Source organism: Sus scrofa, chromosome 4 (genome assembly GCF_000003025.6).
Source record: "Sus scrofa isolate TJ Tabasco breed Duroc chromosome 4, Sscrofa11.1, whole genome shotgun sequence".
Taxonomy (NCBI): Eukaryota; Metazoa; Chordata; class Mammalia; order Artiodactyla; family Suidae; genus Sus; species Sus scrofa.
In genome coordinates, this window is record NC_010446.5 from 52,210,981 (window position 1) to 52,233,161 (window position 22,181).

General features: G+C 33.8%; 1 protein-coding gene across 17 annotated transcripts in view; it reads right to left on the reverse strand.

Moving 5' to 3' along the window:
• The window catches only part of RALYL (RALY RNA binding protein-like), a 774,288-nt gene that overhangs the window by 425,609 nt on the left and 326,498 nt on the right, over nucleotides 1-22,181 (reverse strand). For all 17 annotated transcript variants that reach the window (XM_021090630.1, XM_021090635.1, XM_021090620.1 and 14 more), the window contains one exon: nucleotides 8,690-8,968. In XM_021090630.1, coding sequence (XP_020946289.1) covers nucleotides 8,690-8,945 — 256 coding nt within the window. In that variant the 5' untranslated portion in view covers nucleotides 8,946-8,968. The remainder of the gene's footprint in view (nucleotides 1-8,689; nucleotides 8,969-22,181) is intronic.

Sequence of the window (22,181 nt, forward strand, 5' to 3'; positions counted from 1 at the left end):
AATGCTCAACATCACTGATTATTAGAGAATGCAAATCAAAGCTACCATGAGATACCACCTCACACCAGTCAGAATGGCCATCATTCATAAGTCCACAAATAACAAATGAGAAAAGAGAACCCTGCTGCACTGTTGGTGGGAATGTAAGCTGGTACAACCACTGTGGAGAACAGTATGGAGGTATCCTAGAAAACTATACATAGAACTACCGTATGACCCAGCAATCCCACTCTTGGGCATATACTTGGACAAAACTTTCCCTGAAAAAGACACATGCAGCCACAAGTTCACTGCAGCACTATTCACAATAGCCAAGACATGGAATCAACCAAAATGTCCATTGACAGATGATTGGATTAGGAAGATGTGGTATATATACACAGTGGAATACTACTCGGCCATAACAAAGAACAAAATAAGGCCATTTGCAGCAACACGGATGGAACTAGAGACTCTCACCCTGAGTCAAGTATGTCAGAAAGAGAAAGACAAATACCATATGATATCACTTATATCTGGAATCTAATATATGGCACAAAGGAACCTTTCCACAGAAAGGAAAATCATGGACTTGGAGAATAGACTTGTGGTTGCCTGGGGGAAGGAGGAGGGAGTGGGGTGGACTGGGAGCTTGGAGTTAATAGGTGCAAACTGTTGCCTTTGGAATGGATTAGCAATGAGGTCCTGCTGTCTAGCACTGTGAACTATGTCTGGTCACTTATGATGGAGCATGATATTGTGAGAAAAAAGAATGTTTACATGTATGTGTAACTGGGTCACCATGCTGTACAGTAGAAAAAAACTGAATTGGGGAAATAACAATAATAATAATAATAATAATAATAATAAATTTAAAAAATGAAAAAAAGAAAAGGAATATCCTTTTTTCTACTGTGGTGCAGAAGATGTGCTAAAAAACTGAAAATGTATTACAGAAAGAAAATTAAGTCATGGCCAAGTTTCCTTTTCTGTATATACCACAAGGTATGCTGTAATGTGTTATTTGGTAAGCAACAATAGCCCAAAATCCTTCTCTCCACCCAGTTTATTTATTTACAGTCCTTTAATGTGTACAATTATCATATCTCCAACTACATGATAGAGGGTATTTAACAGGTAAATTTCCTCAAACAGCCAACTATGACCTGTGAAGAAGAGAGGTATCAATAGGGAAAAGAACAGAGAATGATTTTGAAACCTATGTCACAGATAGGGTCACAGCCTGGCAGGAGGTCACATGTCACCCAAGTTTGAAAGTGAATGAGCCATGAAGTCATACACTTAATAAAATAGCATAGAAATGGGGGAGAAGACACGCCGAATAAATATATCAATCTCGAAATCAGGTTTGGAACATGCCTTGACCACAGATTAAAAAAAAAAAAAAAAGACCTGGGGACATTCTTTGCAGTTTGAGGAAATATGCGTTTTTGGTTTTTTTTTGGTTTGTTTTTTTTAATTGCTTTGGGGTGATAAATATGTAGTAGTCTAACACCAAGTAGAAATATTATCTTAATTCATAGTTTATGTGCCTTTAATGGAAATAACCTCAGGAAACAATCTATGTATTCAATAAAATATTCCTTGGGTTCATTATCATGTTGGTGAAACTGAAAGACCATGAAACTGGAGTTCCCGTCGTGGCGCAGTGGTTAACGAATCCGACTAGGAACCATGAGGTTGCGGGTTCGGTCCCTGCCCTTGCTCAGTGGGTTAAGGATCCGGCATTGCCGTGAGCTGTGGTGTAGGTTGCAGACGCGGCTCGGATCCTGCGTTGCTGTGGCTCTGGTGTAGGCCGGTGGCTATGGCTCCGATTCGACCCCTAGCCTGGGAAACCTCCACATGCCGCAGGGGTGGCCCAAGAAATAGCAAAAAGACAAAAAAAAAAAAAAAAAAAAAAAAAAAAGAAAGACCATGAAACTAACTCAAGATGCCTTTTCATGGGTTAGGATGTAAAATTTAGGAATCTCTGTCAACACAGTATGATTAAAAAATCCAATGGTGAGAATTTAATCAAGACATTAGTCTGTGATCTCCTTTCAAAATCTTGATAAGAGTTTCGGTATTTTGAGCTCTAATTTCTCAGCTCTCTTAGTTACTCGATGTACTGTAATTTTATCTAAGATACAGCAATTTTAGAAATAATTTCTCATTTTATATAAATTTGAAAAGAATGTGAAACATACACTTAAAGTTTCCAATCAGAATTTTATGATAATTTTATGGTAAAATTTGTTTTCTCCAGAAAGATACAGAATATTTTATAATACATATGGAATACTTACTCTTAAATATTCAGGTATACTAATATAACCCAGTGAGTAAAATCATCTTCACTGTGTCTGCAATGGTTGACTTATAATTGGTCTGAAGAACATTTCTATTTATGCTAAGGCTTTATTAAAGACAAAGTAGATAAACTTCTCTCTGCACTTTACCTTTATTGCCTTATTTGATCTCAGTGCATATTCAAGTAACTTTTCCTAAATAGAAACAATCTACATATCACTATGCATTTAAATCTTTTATATTTATTTATATTATTTTAATTAAGAAATTATAGTTAAACATCAACTGTACAGAAAAATTTAAACATCCTTGTATGACTTCTAGCGAAGTAGATAAACTTTTCTGTGTTACTCAGCTGGGTAAGTAGCTTTGGGTATAGACATTGATATGGAAAGAAACTTAGGATTTAAAGATGATATTCTTAAGCTCTCCTAAATGAGATTTTAAAATATTAGAACCTGCTGAATAGCATTGAGAACTATGTCTAGATACTCATGTCGCAACAGAAGAAAGGGTGGGGGAAAAAACTGTAACTGCAATGTATACATCTAAGGATGACCTGACCCCCTTGCTGTACAGTGGGAAAATAATAAAAAAAAATAAAATAGAATAAAAATAAATAAATAAATAAAATAAAATAAAATAAAATATTAGAACCACTAAGAATATCTGCCCGTATGGCCTTTAGGAAGTGTGGAAATCATTAGCAGTTCAAGGGAACTGACTTAATGATCAACAGCTAAGAAAGTAGTTATCTAATACAGAAGGACAGTTATCTAATACAACAAAGAGCTGTATAGAAAGTTGTTTGCATTTAGATTTCCAGAAGTCTTATCAGAAATGTTCTTCCTTTTATTGGGATCCAAAGATTTCTACACAGATCAGTCTATAGTCAATATCCTTCTCAATCTGAAGACTTCCCAGGATGAGCTTAATCACCTCCAAAGTTTTAGCACTACGTTGATGACTCCCAAATTTATTACTTTTAGTGCAAATCTCTCTTCTTAGTTTGGACCTGCATATCCAAGATTCTACTAGATACATTTACCTGGATATCCTCAAGCATGTACATCAAGCTTAACGCATGCATTCATTCATGAGCTCATTATCTTATACAAAAATATTTTCCCTTAGGAAATCATTTTGCACCATTCTAGTGATCTGCAAGTTAATCCAACAGAGATACCAACCTGGAAACAAGGGAATTATTCTTGATTCATCTTTCTATGTCTTACCCACTGTGCCAACTAGTTATTAAATCGTATTGATTCTACCCCATTTTCCTAATTTTTTCCAGTCCATGTCCACACTTTGAAACCTGGGCTCTTTCTGTGGCATTCCAACAAATGTCCTTGTTTCTAGTTTTCTATTACATTAATCCATCCATCAATCCACTAATGGATTATTCAATAAATAACTTCAACATATGGCTCCCAACTTAAAAGACTCCACTGTTTCCTTACTTGCAGACTCAAAATAGCTATTAATATTTTCCAGTTAATAAATACTAGGTTTCATCACTTGCTTAACAATTAGTTTAAGGATATATCTATAATCTCTATAGAACTATAAGAAGTCACAAAAAGATGTTTAATCTTTTTCAGGACAATTGATATTTAACTCTGATTTTTAAATTAAAATGATATAAATAAATATAAAAGATTTAAGCACATAGTGCGATGATAGGAAGATTGATGTGTTTCAAAGAAGTTACTTGAATACACATTGAGATCACCTAAGATAATAAAGGCAAAATACAGTGCATGGCTTATCAATATTAATTTTTCTTCCTTCTCTAAAGAAAAGAACAATGCTTAGATAGGTTGGAATACATGAAGCTAATATCAGTTTAATATGACAATGGTCTATTATTTGACACATAATCAATCCACTTCAAATTAAGAGATTGTAGAGTTTAACAGGGGCTTCAAATCATAAAAGATTTATTGTAGTCAACAAATTAAAAAAGCAAGTGATATACCTAAACCTAAGTTTCTCCATTACCAGAAAAAAAAAAAAAAAAGAACAACATTTAAAGCCAGAAGTGAATATATCTCCTTGAAAACTAAGGGTATTCTTTAAAAACAGCTTCTTTAAGGAACATCTGGAAGACATGCCTTTGCCTGAATCTCTAGAAAGGTGTTTTTGTTTGTTTTTTTTTAAGGTGAGTATATTGAGACCCTTGTTTCAAAAAGCTAAGTTACTAGTTAAGTTATATAGCACTTGCTTGTTATGAAAAGGCCTTCAACTTAAACACAAATAGTGAAAAACTAGATTTCAAAGAAAAGAATCAAGTTTTTTACTCGTATGCAGGCAGAAGGGGTGATTATGGCTGATTAAGATATATGCTCCAGAGATTAACTGGAGAACATAACCAAGAGAGGATCCCGAAACAATGACCAGGAATGAGAAATAATATCTTACTAGAAGCACAATTAAATTCGGTGTCTCTCAAAGCATAGTCATTTGGTGTCATCCTTTTTTTTCTTGGATTTTCCAAGTAAGGCACTAAATTTTTAGCATGGATGTTTCTCCTTCCCCATTGGAGAAAGATAGTGAATAAATGAGCAGTGACAGGTGCTGGGACCCATGGTATGCTGCCCCAAAACATGCCTCAATGGCATATCGATTATTTTGAATTAAAGTTACTTAAGAAAGAACTGATGCGGGAGTTCCCATCCAGGCATGGTGGAAAGGAATCCGACTAGGAACCACGAGGTTGCAGGTACTATCCCTGGCGTTGCTCAGTGGGTTAAGGATCCAGTGTTGCCACGAGCTGTGGTGTAGGTCACAGACGCAGCTTGGATCTGGTGTTGCTGTGGCTCTGGCATAGGTCAGCAGCTATAGCTCCGATTAGACCCCTTGCCTGGGAACCTCCATATGTCGCCGGTGTGGCACTAAAAAAATAAAAATTAAAATTAAAAAAAAAACAAGAAAGAACTGATGTTAAGAGAGACACTCTGACTCTCCTCTCTTTCTAAAGTCAGAAAACACATCTCATCTCTCATATGAAAGGTGCCCTCCCTACAGCTAGAGATAGGACATACTTATTTCCAGAGATAGTGAATCCAGCAAAGAAACCTGTACAAACAAAACTTGTTACCTCTTAACTATGTACTACCTAAGCCAGACTTTGCTTCAAGGCCTTACTCATCAAATCCCCAAACCTATTTTTATTTGTCCTGTAAATTCCTCTCAAATTTCTATTTCATTGTCTAATAAAAGTATAAAAGCTGTTTGCTCTGGACACTTCTCAGGCTCCATTTTTATGGATCTCATGTGTGTGAGTTACAGTGTGTCTCTTTTGCTCCTGTCAATCTGTGTTGTGTCAATTTTATTATTACCTTGCCCATAAGAACTCAAGAAGCGTAAAGACAAAAATTTCCCCCTTCCCAACATAGGAGAAGATACTCTGGAAAATTAGCTGTAGTTCATTAACACATGAATAGGGCTTTTAATTGAACTTAAATTGGTAATTAATTTTTTTAATTTTAATTTTTATTTCTTTACATATATATTTTTTCTACTACATAGCATGGTGACCCAGTTACACATACCTGTATACATTCTTTTTTCTCACATTATGTGTTCCATCATAATTGACTAGACAGAGTTCTCAGTCTACACAGCAGGATGTCATTGCTAATCCATCCCTAAGGCAACATTCTGCATCTATTTACCCCAAGCTCCCAGTCTCTCCCACTCCCTCTCCTTCCCCCTTGCCAACCAGAAGTCTATTCTCCAAGTCAATGATTTTCTTTTCTGTGGAAAAGTTTCCTTTGTGCCATATATTAGAGTCCAGATATAAATGATATCATATGGTATTTGTCTTTCTCTTTGTGACTTACTTCACTCGGGATGAGAGTCTCTAGTTCCATGCACATTGCTGCAAATGGCCTTATTTTGTTCTTTGTTATGGCCGAGTAGTATTCCATTATGTATATATACCACATCTTCCTAATCTAATCATCTATCAGTGGACATTTTGGTTGATTCCATGTCTTGGCAATTGTGAATAGAGCTGCAATGAATATGTGGGTGCATGTGTCTTTTTTAAGTAGTTTTGTCCAAGTATATGCCCAAGAGTGGGATTGCTGGGTCATCTTTGACAAAGGAGGCAGGAATATAAAATGGGAAAAAGACATTCTTTTCAGCAAGTTTTGCTGGGGAACCTGGACAGCTGCATGCAAATCAATGAAACTAGAACACACCCTCATACCAAATACCAAAATAAACTCAATATGGCTGAAAGACTTAAATATAAGACAAGACACCATCAAACTCCTGGAAGAGAACATAGGCAAAACATTCTCTGGTAATTAATTTTTAAAAATTAATGATTTAATGAATTTCTAGTATGTACTAATTTCATACAACCAAGACATAGGCAATAAATGGGTATTTCTCTGATAGTGGCTCAGATATTGCCCCAAAGAAGGAATTTAACTTAGAAAGAAAATTGGTCAGAAAACTCCCATATCAAGGTCAACAAGTAAAATGGGGACATTAAAAAAGGGGACAAATGTAAAACTTACTAAAGTCTTTTGGAAAGCACTATCTGTCTTTAAAATATAGATATGTGAGTTGTAGAACTATAGTAAGAGTATATTCCTTTATAGTAATCACTATTTGTGGTTTTATACCAAGCATTTATTTAAGATATCTTTTTTGTCCTCAAGACTGTTACCTAGACATCACTCTCATTTTATTGGATTCCATACTTTCCCCCCAAATTTTCAAATAACTTGATAATGCAATTTTATCACACCCTTCTAATCTGATTTATCTATGCTTTTATCTCGTTTCCTTCATATGCTCCTGTGTCTTTATGTCTGTGTACATTATAGTAGTAGCATCATAAATTGAAATATGTAATTTCAGAGATATGAAGTAGAATAATAGATTAGAGAGTGTAGGCAAGAGGGCAGAAGACTATTTTATTTTAAATAGGTTGAAAAGCCTCTTTGGGTAAGTAGAATTCAAGCACAGCATACAATAAAGTAGAAGGAAGAAAATAATTAGCCAAGACCTGTTTTCAGAGCAGAGGGAATGGCAAGTCCAAAGAGTCCGAGGCAGAAACAATATCGGAATGGTTGAGGGATATCAGGATGGACAGCAACACTGAAGTGATACAAGAAGGTAGAGAAAAGAAGATGGAGTTGAAATGTGGTAGTGTGGGGCACCGTAGTTTTGTTACAGAACATAAATCTTGTTCTGGGTGAGATGGAGGCACTCAAGAGCATATCAACAGCATCATCTTAGGTTTTAAAGGGGCACTCTGGCAAGAATGGAAAGAGGCAGACCAGTTAGAGGGGTATTTCAATGGTCCACGTGATATAAAGGTGGTCTGTATTAGATGGCTATTGATATAGATTTAAAAGTTGATTGCGTTTGGGATATACTGATGGCAATAAACATGATGATGGTTTACATTTAGAGTGGGGGAGGAAGAGAAGAATTGAGGTTGACACCTAAGCCTTCATTTGGAAAACAGGATAAATGGGGGTTCTATTTGATGTGATGGAGAAGCATGGGGTGGAAGAAGCTGGGGTGTGAATAATCAAGAGTATTGTTCTGTATTCTGGGCATAACAGCTGAGATGCCTGTTGGATAGCCACAAGAAGATGTTGTATAATCAGTTTAATATATAAATGTGCACGTGACAATAGATCAAAATTAGGAAATCACTGATGTCTTCATTATACCTTTTCCTAATAGAAAAAGACTAATTTTTATTTTTATCTGCATACTAACAAAATATTTTCTCCAAAGAAGTTTCACTTTACCTCTGACTTTCTTTGTGAAAGAAAAAACTGTATTATTCCTTGCACATTAGACATAAATCTGATTATTACACATGAATGAACAGTCATGACATACAAGATTCCTGTCTAGATAAGAAATAATAGGTTATATTCCTTTCCCAATTCTCAAGATTCATTTCCTTTTGTTATTTTCCATCCCTTCTCTCCACAAATACAAACAATAAATGAGGAAAATATATCAGCCCCTCAAGAGCAAAGGTATAAATAAGTAAAGTTATTTGGTTTGGTTTTGTTGCTCAGCATAGTGTTTCCTGGAAGACAAAAACACCATTTCAAGTCAAATAAGGTTAAATATGACGCACATTTTTAATTTGCCTGGACCTGTTAGTATTGGTGGAGGTAACAAGTGTTACAAAGCAGACTTGACCTCAAGCTTATAAATTTGTAGAGAAAATAAGACACATATGTAAAACAATATGAGAAAAAGAGAATAATATAAATTATAAATATATGAGCACTATAGTTGGTAAAGACAGAAATATTATGGAGTGCTGGCTTTTAAACAATAAGACCATGTCTAGATATGTGCAGAGACAAGAACATCAATATGAGATCTGTAACTGAGCAGGACTTACCCAGTGGTTGTCCAGCGATGATCCTGGCATTTTCTCCAGCCACTGCAGCTCTTGCGTGTCGCTCACTCATGTACTGTACAAATGCGTAACCTTTGTGAACTGAGCAGCCAACTATTTTTCCATATTTTGAGAAAATGGCTTCAATGTCAACTTTCTTGACAATGGCTGTATTTAGATTTCCAATGAAAACTCGAGAGTTGATGGACTTGGGGTCATTCTTATTGGTGACATTGCTGGTCTGCGTTTTGCCAGTCATGGTTGGCTCGCCTTGTTTTAACTCTTAAACAAAAACAAAAAAACAAACAAAACAATCAAAATGGAAAGAATTAGATTGAATGGATACCACTGGCTTTTAACAGTTTTTCAGTACTGTACCAGGTAACCTCAAATACATAGGTACTACTGATTTTCTTGAGAGGAAAATTTAGTTATATAAAAGGTACTACTGCATTGCAAAATGCAATAGGAAAATATGTTTAATTATTCAGCATATATTTATACATAAATTCCAGATTTATTTATCTAAAATTTTGACCTGTACAGTAATTAAACTCTTTGCTTTATTTTTAAGTTTATAAATATTTCAGAAGCAAGTGTGAAGAATAAGTCACCTAATTAATCAATGAAAAAGAATATCCATCATAGCTAAAGTCTGATGATGGACCATAGTACTGTAGGCTCCATTTATTGTTGAGAACATGTGTTTTTATTTCTACATGTTACATAATTGGTAGATATTGGCTATTTCACTATCAGAACCCTTTTATCAGAAACTAACAATTCGTTCCATTAAATGCTGTGGAAGAGAAAAAAGAGATATTAAAAGTATAAACATTAATTAGAAAAGTTAACACAAGAAAAATGATTTTGAAAATAAAGGATTTAAACAGAAATAATTCTATACATTCTCTTTAGTTGATCCAATTTCAAATGTCAGTTTCATTAAAACCCAGTATGTGTAGCTAGTTTTCATCAATGATCAGCAAATTCACAGTCCTTGTTTCTGTGTTGAAATTTCTATTCTCAACCTCATTTTTAATTAATTTAACTAACGGCTCCTATGTTGCCTAAGGACTGCTAGTAGTTCTAAAAACCACTTTCTGAGCTTGGCAGAATGTTTAATTGTGCTTAATTAAACTCAATGAAACTTTTATTTCCAAGTATGCCAGCACTTACAGATTTATTTTTTAAACTTTAAAAATTCATCCATTCATTCATTTCACAATATTTATTAACAACTTTTTTTTTTTTTTTTTTTTTTTTTTGCCAGACATCATCTTCTCCTAACAATTTAAAAAAACTAACACGGTGAAACTAAAATTTCAGCAAGGATACAATCTCTGATATTGATGATCACTGTTGGATACTAGCTAATAGATACATTTTATCAGCAGCATATTTTTATATGAATAATCTCTTTTAAAATCTTATAGCTATAAAAATAATTAGTAAGTGCATCTTACTTTAAAAAATAATTTAGAATGATATTTGTAAATTGAGCATTGAAGAGATAGAATCTTAAAAGCATGTAAATTAGATATACTTGGAAATTTACTCACTATGCATGTAAATAAGCTACTTTTGAAATCAAGAGCAACCAAGTAACATAAAAATGTTTCAAATTAACCTGTTTATTATTACATCTTAGATTATTAAATTTTTACTAAATATTGGACACATTACATATGTATATATCTCCTCACAATGAAGGTTTACTTCATAAATAATTATTCACATAAAAATTAAAAGTATGGCACCATTAAAAATAGGCATTATATTGCTGCCTTGTTTTGTTTTGGCTTAGCAACATTTAAGGGCTTCCTTTAAGAATTATTCGAGGTTAAGTTTGAAGGATAGGAAAGCTAATATATATATATATATTTTTAATTTTGAAATTTGAGCCATACATACCTCAAGCTAATGCTCTGAGAATCAAACAAAAAAAGTCAAGGTGTACATATATATTTTAAACAAACATTTAGCTTCTTCATATAATCCAGTGTATTTTAACCATATTTAGAGGGAAAAAGAAATTAAATATTCATTTTATTTTTTAGCTCCAGAAGTTACTGAGGGTTATCTTTCTTATAACTGTAGGTCAATATAAGTAATGCAATTTATAGATATAATATTATTTTCCTTTTCACTCTTATGTGGGAAATATTTGAGGAATATCCTAAAGTCACTTTTAAAAATGGATAATTCTTATGGTTGACACTTTCTTTCTCAGACAGGATTAATCTGGTTAAAACGCAAACAAGAATTGTTAGATTAGTCATATCCATAGTTTACAAAGTCCAGTGGTCTGTCTTTAACAGTGACCTTGAGTCAAGTTAAAATGAAGGCACAGCTGTACTTTGAATTCTCACAGCGGGTGTCAACATGCAGTCTCTGACTCAATCCTTCTACTTTATGCTATGGAGGTCACTCTCCTAACTGTAAGCCCAAACTGCCATTTGCATAATTCTACTTAAGGACTTTTGACCATCTTAAAATCATATGTATCTAGGAGTTCCCATCATGGCTCAGCAGAAAAGAATCCGACTAGGAACCATGAGGTTGCAGGTTTGATCTTTGACCTTGCTCAGTGGGTTAAGGATCTGGCACTGCCATGAGCTCTGGTGTAGGTCACAGAAATGGCTTGGATCTGGCATTGCTGTGGCTCTGGTGTAGGCCAGCAGCTACAGCTCCGATTAGACCCCTAGCCTGGGAGCCTCCATATGCCACAGGTGTGGCCCTAAATAGACAAAAAAAAAAAAAAAAAAAAAAAAAAAATCGTATGCATCTAATCTCTTGCAGAAAGACTGCCTTGCCAGTTTCTATCAGGTTTATAATAATGAAAGAGTTTTATCATAATGTCATACACTGTTATTTCAACATTATCTGCAAAATTAAGCCTTAACTCATAGTGTAATATTTAGCTTGTGCTTCTCCGTTACATGAATCTTCATCAGTTGAAGAGGGATGTCCATTTTCAGTCATGGTGGAATAACAAAGCTTAAACTGACTCTCTTACTCAAACAACTAGAAAATCAAGCTAATATAGATGAAACAAATGCTTTTTATGGCATTAAGCCACTGGCAGTGCAGATCTGTGACATCTGAGCGAAAAAAAAAAAAAAAAAGAAAAAGAAATCAAAATAAGGTATAGGATAGCCCCAGCTGACTGGGAAGCATAGTTCATATTCTAGAGTTGGGTGTGTGTGTGTGTGTGTGTGTGTGTGTGTGTGTGTGTGTGTCTAAAAGCAGAGATGGCAACCTCATAGAGCTGTGGTGGTAGAGTTTAGGGCATCTAGGGAAGCATGAATTTGTGAGGTAGAATTCTAGAGAGAAGAAAGCTATGTGGAAAAAGTAATTTCAGAGATTGTCTTGACTTTATGCTGGTTCCTATATGCATGCAAAGGGTGAACTTCTACTAGGTTGGTGAAAAAAATATTGGAAAACTGTGAGCTGAATGGTTCCCAGACCCACAAGAGGCTGAGAATCATTCAATTCCTACTAGCAGCAGTGGAAAGTCAAGATTGGCTCCCTGAAACATTACATTTAAACATCAGAAGGGCCAGGTCTTATTAATGAATATAAATTATCCTTACAGTAAAAAGTACTCAGGGACCACCCTTACAAAACTTAAAAAAAACTCTCAAGATGATCAAACTAAACCAAAACAACCTGTCTATTAAAACAAAGTAAAATATTTCTTTTTGAAAAATATAACTAAGATACAATAACATAAAATACAAAATCTTTATAATCCAATTAAAAATTCCTAGAGATCCCAAGAATCAGAGTATATGACCCATAATCAAGAGAGACATTAAAGATATAAAAAAGAATCAAGTCAAATATCTAAAGATGAAAAATTATACCTAAAATTAAAAATTACACTTGATGGATATTACAGGTGAAATATTTGTAGAACATATTGTGAATTTGAGGTTACAGAAATAGTGAATAGCCAAAATATAGAGACAAAACATTAAAAAATAAATAAGCAGAGCATCAGTGAGTTATATGACAGTATCAAATGTTAAAGATGCCTACATCTGTAATCACAAAGGAGCAAAAATACTAAAAAAATAATGGTCAAAAGTCTTTGAAGCTTGATGAAAATCATATTATCCTATATTGCAGAATTTCAGTGAACCCTAATCAGAATAAAAACAAAGAAAACCACACCAAGATAAATCATAATCAACTTACTGAAGACCAATGATAAATAGAAAAATAAGAGACTTATCAGGCCCACATTCTAAGAAAATAAATGACAAACAGCAGTCAAAGAGAAGCTAATACTTCAAAAAATTGTAAGTGAAAAATGAAAATGTCACTCAAAACACAAGTAAACATAAATTTTTTCTGTTTCTAAGTTATAGTTTCAAATAGAGCTAGTATTAAGTGTCTGTGAAAGCTGCTGTATAACAAAAGATAATCTGTAAATCATTACTGCCCCATAGAATTTCCTGTAATGATGAATGCATTCTATATTTGCACTATTTGAAAAAAGTAGTCAATATTCCCATGTGATTAGTGGGGACTTAAAATATTGTTAGTGAGATTCAGGTACTGAATTTTTAATTTTACTTAATTAAAATCAGTGCAAAATTTTAATAGTTTCTCTACCCAATGGCTAACAAGGCTCTGGTCTTTTAAAAATATAAGATAAATATAAATCAAAAATAATTTGGCTACTTATATATTTGGGGATATGTTTTGGTGCCAGAAACTTGTTAAAGAAATGATGGTTTCAGAAATATTTCATAACAAATAAAATTCAAAATAGCTGTCATATGAGGACTAATTTAAGAGTAGAGTTTTTAGTATGGAAATACCAGACTGAGATGGTGAATGCTCTGTAAAATCTTAAAGAATGTGTTTAGAATAAATAAAGCCTTTTTATTTGTATTTGGAGATTTTTATACTTGATTCTAAAAGGGATACATTAATTATGAATTATAGGCAATGTTAAAATGCACTTTAGAGAAAATGCTTTTTGATTTTATTGGCCTGAATTTCCCATCTAAGTGTTAGATTCATTCAAAAGCTCATGTTGAATAAAGAATGAACAACAAAAATAAGAATAAAAACAATAAGAAATACTCATATATTCAACAGAGTTAGCCATTGAAGAACCCAGGAAAAAGGATAAATGGATCCAAAAATGAATTTAAAAAACAGATTATACACCAAAAGTCATCATGTGCTGATCTCTAAAACTTGTACTCAAATTCTATAAAATAGAGTAAAACCTGGAAAATGCTGCAAGGTATACACACTAAAGTTGTCATTCCTGGGGAAAAAAAATTTTTTTGAGAAGACTAGAGAAAATCTCTTGAAACAGATGATATTTCAATTAATCATTACAGGATATTATTAAGAATTCACTGGGAATACAGTTACTTTCTCAGCATTCACAAAAAGATAGTTGTTTCCAAATTCTTTTACTCATATATAATACTTGAATACATTTCCCATTAAACAAGTTTGTATAAGATTGCTTCTATTTATAATTAGAAAAAGGAAAAACTGAAAAATAAACAAAAGCATTTAAGCATCTCTTCTTTGACAAAATAAATCAAAAGAGTGCCTAAATATCTGAATTTATTCCTCAGAAAACTATCCCCAATTCATAAAGGTAAACATATATCCATCAGGGCAGTGGCAGTTCTTCAATAGATTTTAAGCATCATAAACACTATTTTGTAAAAAATCTTCAGATGTTCATTTGCCATGGGGAAATCACCAAGTGTATTTGGTGATACCCCTATCATTCATAAAGACAAATATCACAATTATAATGAAGATTCAATTCTTAAGCCTCACACTGCTCCTTGAAATAAGCCAAATGTAGCTTTTTAAAAGGAAAGATTTTGGAAAGACTAGCAAGTGGGAGAGAGAAAAGATGGCAGAGTAGGACATGACCTCATCTCCTCTCATAAAAACACCAAAATCACAACTAACTGCTGAACAACCAAAAATAAAAAAAGAATGTAACGTACCACAGAAGATATTCTACATCCAAAAATAAAGACGTCACAACAGGACAACTGGATGGGAGCATAAATTGATATAATAAAATCTCATTACCCCCCGGGTGGGTGACCCACAAACTGGAAAACAATTATATCACAGAGATTGTGAGCCCTGTGTCAGGCCCTCCAACCTGGGGGTCTGGCATTGAGAGGAGGATCCCCCAGAGCATTTGGCTTTGAAAGCCAGTGCAGCATCATAGCAGGAACTTCCTAGGACTGGAAAAACAGAAATTCTACTCTTAGAGGATGCCCACAAGCTCTTGTGTACACCAGGACCCAGAGAAAAAGTTATAACTTCATGGGACCAGGGGCCAGACCTACATGCTGGTCTGGGAAGTTCTCCTGGGGAAACAGAAGGCAGCTGTGGCTCACTGTGGGGATAAGCACAGTAGTAGTGAGGTATCATGGAGTACTGATTGGCATGAATTCTTCTGGAGGTTGCCATTTTTATACCAAAGTCTGGCCTCACCCAACAAACTGTAGGCGCCAGTGTTGGGGTGCCTCATGCCAAAGAGCCAAAAGGGCAGGAACACAGCCTCACTCATCATCAGACAGGCTACCTAAAGTCATACTGAGCACACAGCTGCCTTTAAAACACCACTTGGCATGGTGCTGCTGACCAGAGGGGCATGAAACAGTTTCACCCACCAGTGGGTAGGCACCAGTCCCTCCCACCAGGAAGTCTGCCCAAGCTTCTACACCAGCCTCACCCAAAAGGGGCAGACACCAGAAGCAAGAGGAACTGCCTTATGCAGCATGCAGAATGGTGATCACAAACATAGAAAGTCAGACAAAATGAAATGGCAGAAGAATATTTCCAGATGAAGGAACAAGATAAAACACAAAAAGAACATCTCAGTCAAGTGGAGACAGGCAATCTACCTGAAAAAGAATTCAGAATATTAATAGTAAAGGTGATCCGAGATCTCATAAAAAGAATGGAGGCATAGACCAGGAAGATAAAAAAAATGTTTAACAAAGAGCTGGAAAATTTAAAAAGTAGACAAACAGAGGAGAAAAATAAAATACCTGAAGTGAAAAGTATGCTAAAAGGAATCAATAACAGAATAAATGTGCCAGAGGAACAGATAAGCAACCTGGAAGGCAGAATAGTAAAAATCACAGAATAAAGGCAAAAGAATGAAAAAAATGAGGAAATTTTAAAAGACTTCTGGGATAACATTAGACACATCAATATTCACATTATAGAGGTCCTAGAAAGAGAAGATAAAGAGAAATGTCCTGAGAAAATACTTGACGAGATAATTGCTGAAATTTTCCCTAACATGAGAAAAGAAACAGTTACCCAAGTCCAGGAAGCACAGGGAGTTCCATACCAGATAAACCTGGAGAGGAAAATCCACAGACATCAAATTGACAAAAATTAAGGACTATATGAACATATTAAAAACAAGGGAGAAGGAACAAATAACATACAAGGGAATTTCCATAAGATATCAGCTGATTTTTGTGCGTAAACTCCTAAGGTCAGAAGGGAGTGGTATAACATATTGAAAGTGATGAAAGGGAAGAATCTACAACCAAGAATACTTTACCCACTAAGGATCTCATTCAGATTGGATGGAGAAATCAAAAGATTTACAGACAAGCAAAAGCTAAGAGAATTCAGCACCATCAAACCAGCTTTACAACAAAATGCTAAGGAAATTTATCTAGGAGGAAATGAAAAAGCCAAAACTAAAAACAAGAAATTACAAATGCAGAAGTTCATCTGTAAAGGCATACATAGAGTAAAGATAGGAAATCATTCACACACAAATATGATATCAAAACCAGAATAAAAACTACATGATCATCTCAATAGATGTGGAAAAAGCTTTTGACAAAATCCAACACCCATTGATGATAAAATACCTTCCACAAAGTGGAAAATGAGAGAAACTACCTCAACATAATAACGGCCATCTATGACAAATGCACAGCTAGCATCTTAATCATGAAAAGCTGAAATATTTCTTCTAAAATGAGGAGCAAGATAAGGATATCTCTTCTTACAATTTTTATTTTATTCCATGGTTTTGGAAGTCCTAGCCACAGCAGTCAGAGAATATAAAGAAATAAAACCCAAATACAAACAAAAAAGAAGAAGCAAAATTGTAACTGTTTGCCTATGACATGATACTATACACAGAAAATCCTAAAGATGTTACCAGAAAACAGCTCATCAATGAATGAGTAAAGTAAAGTTGAAGGATACAAAATTAATTCACAGAAATCTCTTCCATTTCTATGCATTAGTGACAAAAGAGAAATTAAGGAAACAATCCAATTTGCCATTGCATCAAAAATAATCTAGGAATAGCCTACCCTAAGGAGGCAAATGACCTTATTCTGAAAACTATATAAGGCACGACGAAAGAAATTGAAAATGACACAGACTTATGGAAAGATATACCATATTCTTGACTTAGAAGAATCAATATTGTCAAAATGCCTATATTACTGAAGTAATCTACAGATCAATACAATCCCTATCAAATTACCAATGGCATTTTTCACAGATACAGAACAAAAAAATCTTAATATTTCTATGGAAGCACAAAAGACCCTGAACAGCCAAAGCAATCTTGAGAAAGAAAAGCGAAGCTGGAGGAGTCAAGCTACCTACCTTCACACTACACTATAAAGCTATAGTAGTCAAAACAGTATGGCACTGACACAAAAACACACTTGTAGATGAATGGAACAGGATAGAAAGCCCAGAAATAATACCAGGCACCTACGGTCAATTAATCTTTGACAGAGGAAGCAAGAAAATACAACGGAGAAATGACAGATTCTTCAATAAGTGGACAGCTACAAGTAAAATAGTGAAATTAGAATATGCTCTAACACCATAAAGAAAAATAAACCCCAAATGGATTAAAGACATAAAACATTTAGAGGAAAAACATAGGCATAACACTCTGGCATAAATTGCAGCAGTATCTATTTGGATTAACCTCCTAGATAATGAAAATAAAATAAACAAATAAACAAATGGGACCTAATTAAACTTAAAAGCTTTTGAACCATAAGCCATAAACAAAATGAAAAGACAACCTACCAAATGGGAGAAATATTTATAAATAATAGGAATGACAAAATATACAGACAGTTCTAGTAGCTCTCTCTCTCTCTCTCTCTCTCTCTCTCTATATATATATATATATATATATACACATATATATAAAACAACCCAATCAAAACATATTTACAAGATATAAATAGACATTTCTCCAAATAAAATATACAGATAGCTAGCAGACACATGAAAAGATACTCAACAGAGCTAAGTATTAGAAAAATGCAAATTAAAACCACAATGAGGTATCACTGCACACTGTTCAGAATGGTCATCATCACAAAGTCTACAAATAATAAATGCCGGAGAGGGTGTGGAGGAAAGGGAACCATCCTACACTATTTGTTGCAATGTAAATTGGTGCAGCCATTATGGAGAACAGTATTGAGTTTCCTTAAAAAACTGAAAATAGAGCTACCATATGTTCCAAAAATCCCTTTCCTGGGCATATATTAAAAAAAAAACCTCTAATTCAAAAATACAAATGCACCACAGTATTCATTGCAGCACTGTTTACAAGAGCCAAGACATAGAAACAACCTAAATGTTCAACAGTAGAGGATGGATAAAGAAGATGTGGTACATACATACAATGGGATATTACTCAGCCTTAAAAAGAATCAAGTAATACCAGTGAACCAACATGGGAGGACCTAGAGATTGTCATACTAAGTGAAGCAAGTCAAAGACAAAAACAAATATCATATCATATGATACCATTTATATGTGGAATCCTAAAAAAATTAGAAATGAACTTATAAAAGAGAAAGAGACTTCAGTCATAATAAGCTTTTGATTACCAAAGGGGAAAGGTTGGGGGGAAAGATAAATTAGGATTTGGGGATTAACATATACACACTACTATATATAAAATAGGTAATCAAGAAGGACCTACTGCATAGCACAGGGAACTCCACTTAATAGTCTGTAATATATATATATATACACATATATATGCACAACTGAATCACTTTTGTGTACACCTAAAACTAACACAGTATTGTAAATCAACTATACTCCAATATAAAAGGAAAAAAACTGAAAAGTAAAGATATTTAGGGCATATGTGCAATGAAAGAAAAAAAAATGTAATCCCAACCTGAAGATACTCATTGTAAAAATTTTGATATTTTCTTTCTTTAACATTTCTTTCTAATATTCAGAAAAATATTGTAAATTAGAAAAATAAAAGTCATCATAATTTATGTCCAAGAACCTTTATTTATTGTTCCAATACCCATTTTATTACACTGTTAAATAATCTTACTGGACATAACAAATAGTTGCACAGTAATAAATCTATACTATCGTTTTATTCATTCATCAAATGAGCATTAAGCTTGTTTCTAAGTTTTTTAGATCATAGATCATATTGGATAGACACTTTGACAAATTCCTGGGTAAAAATAAAGTGAATAAATTTTAGTTCTTTGTTAGTTACTTAGTTATTAATACTCAGCTATTTTTCAGAATGGCTGAACACCTCTCCACTCCCACCAGCAGTGGCTGTTTTAGCATGAACAGAATTATTTTGATTACTGGCAGCTCTTACCTAAGTACTACATTCAAAATATTTTCTGACCCAATAGGTAGAAGAGGAGGAAAAGGCAGACCATAAGCTAAATAAGAGAGGGATAATCCGATCTCTAAAACGAAATAAATGAAATTTGTTTAAGAGCTTGGCTAGGCAGGCACTAATAACAAAAACAGTATAATTCCCTTGTACCCAGGGAATATGAATTAGATTTTGGAGCTTCTCAGTTTATCACCATATAAAGTCATTATTATTTTAAAAAGTAATAAAAGTTATTCTGATTTCATTAGTTAAATGCACACTTTATTTTATTTTTAAATAATCTTTTCCTTTATAATTAACTGCAAGACACTGAATATATATATATATCATATATAATATTTATTGATATATGTATATATGTATCATAATATATATATTCGTATATATCATATTTTAGAGAGAAAGCTACCTGTGCTATACAATAGGACCTTGTTTTTTGTCTGTTTTAGTAGTAGGTATCTGCTGATCCCAAACACCTAATTTTATTCCCCCATGTTTCCCCTTTGGTAACTATAAGTTTGTTTTCTACATCTTTGAGTTTATTTCTGTTTTTTTTTCTTTTTTTCTTTTTTTAAGTTTTTTTATTGTAATTGATTTGCAGTGTCCTGTCAATTTCTGCTATACAGCTAAGTGACCCAGTTAGCTAAGTGACCCAGTTACATACATGCAAACATATTTCTCACATTATCCTCCATGTTCCATCAAAAGTGACTAGATATAGTTGCCTGTGCTATACAGCAGGATCTTATTGCTTATCCACACCAAATGCAACAGTTTGCATCTACAAACCACAAACTCCCACTCCATCCCACTCCACCCTACCTCCCCCACTCCCCACCCCCACCTCCCCTATGGCAACCAAAAATGTGTTCTCCATATGCATGAGTTTGTCATACTAAGCGAGGCCAAAGACAAATATCATATGATATCATTTATATGTGATATGTAAAAATCTGATTAAAATAAACTCTCCTAAGTCATAGACATTTTATTTTTAGATTTCACATATAAGTGATATTGTATGATATTTGTCTTTGTCTGACTTCACTTATTATGATAAGCTCTAGTTCCTTCCATGTTGCTGCAAATGGTATTATTCCATTCTTTTTTATGGCTGAGTAGTATTCCACTGTACATATGTACCATATCTTCCTTATCCATTTCTCTGTCTATTGATATTTAGGTTGCTTCTATGTCTTGGCTATTGTATAGTGCTGCAATGAATATTGTGGTGCGTATTATTTTTTAGAAATAGAGTTTTCTCTGGATATACATCCAGGAGTGGGATTGATGGATCATATGGTAACTCCATTTTTAGTTTTTTAAGGAAACTCAATCCTGTTCTCCATAGTAGCAACACCAATTCACATTCCAATCAACAGTGTAGAATGGTTCCCTTTCCTCCACATCCTCTCCAGTATTTATTATTTATAGATTTTTGATGACAGCCATTCTGACAAGTCTGAGGTGATACCTCATTGCAGTTTAAATTTGTACTTCTTTAATAATTAGTGATGTTGAGTATTTTTTCACATGCCTATTGGGCATCTGTATGTCTGCTTTGGAGAAATGTCTATGTAGAGCTTTTGCTTATTTTATGATTGGGTTGTTTTCTTGTTATTGAGTTGTATATGCAATTAGTACATTTTTTTAAATCAATCCCTTGTTAGTCTCATCATTTGCAAATATTTTCTCTCAGTCCATAGGTTGTCTTAATAAGGTGTGTTTATAATTTCCTTTGCTATGCAAAAGTTTATAAGCTTGATTAAATCCCCTTTGTTTATTTTTGTTTTCATTTCTGTTGCCTTGGTAGACAAACCTAAGAAAACATTGGTACAATTTGTCAGTAAATGTTTTGCCTATGTTCTCTTCTAGAAGTTTTATGGTATTATATCTTTATTTAAATCTTTAAGCGTTTTGAGTTTATTTTTGTAAACGTACATTTCATTAAATCTACGTATTATATTTTAAAATATCATTACTACAATAACATTATTCAATGTTTATTAAAAATTTAATAGCTGATAATACAGAAATTAAAACACAGCATATTAAAATGTCTGATCTTTCAGCGGCCCTCTATCTTAGTATTGAAGTTGAGTGCCTGAAACTATGAATGACATTCAGAGAAAAAGTGAAATTTCCTACTCACGAAGTTTTTTCAAACATATTCATTAGGAGTTCCCGTCGTGGCTCAGTGGTTAACGAATCCGACTAGGAACCATGAGGTTTCAGGTTCGGTCCCTGCCCTTGCTCAGTGGGTTAAGGATCTGGCGTTGCCGTGAGCTGTGGTGTAGGTTGCAGACGCGGCTTAGATCCTGCATTCCTGTGGCTCTGGTGTAGGCTGGTGGCTACACCTCCGATTGGATCCCTAGCCTGGGAATCTCCATATGCTGCAGGAGCAGCCCAAGAAATAGCAAAAAAAAAAAAAAAAAAAAAAAAAGGCAAACATATTCATTATATTTATATTCACATCAAATTATTTTGTATACATTTTTCAAACTCTGCCTCAGAAATTAAGTGTAATATTTTGACAATTGCACTACATAAAAATCTAGAAACCCATTTTCCCTTTTTAACTACTAAACTGACTATGAAAAGATTTAAAGATATAAAATAGTTTGCTTTTAATACGGACTCACTAGTAATAAAAGTGATATGAATTTAACAAAAATTGATTAATATGAGATCATTTTGGAAGAAAAACATTTTAAAATGCTACTTTATGCGACGCAGAAAGGTTTAAAAATCAGCAAATCCATTCAACAACTCAAGGTAGAACATAAAAGTTTAATAAAATTA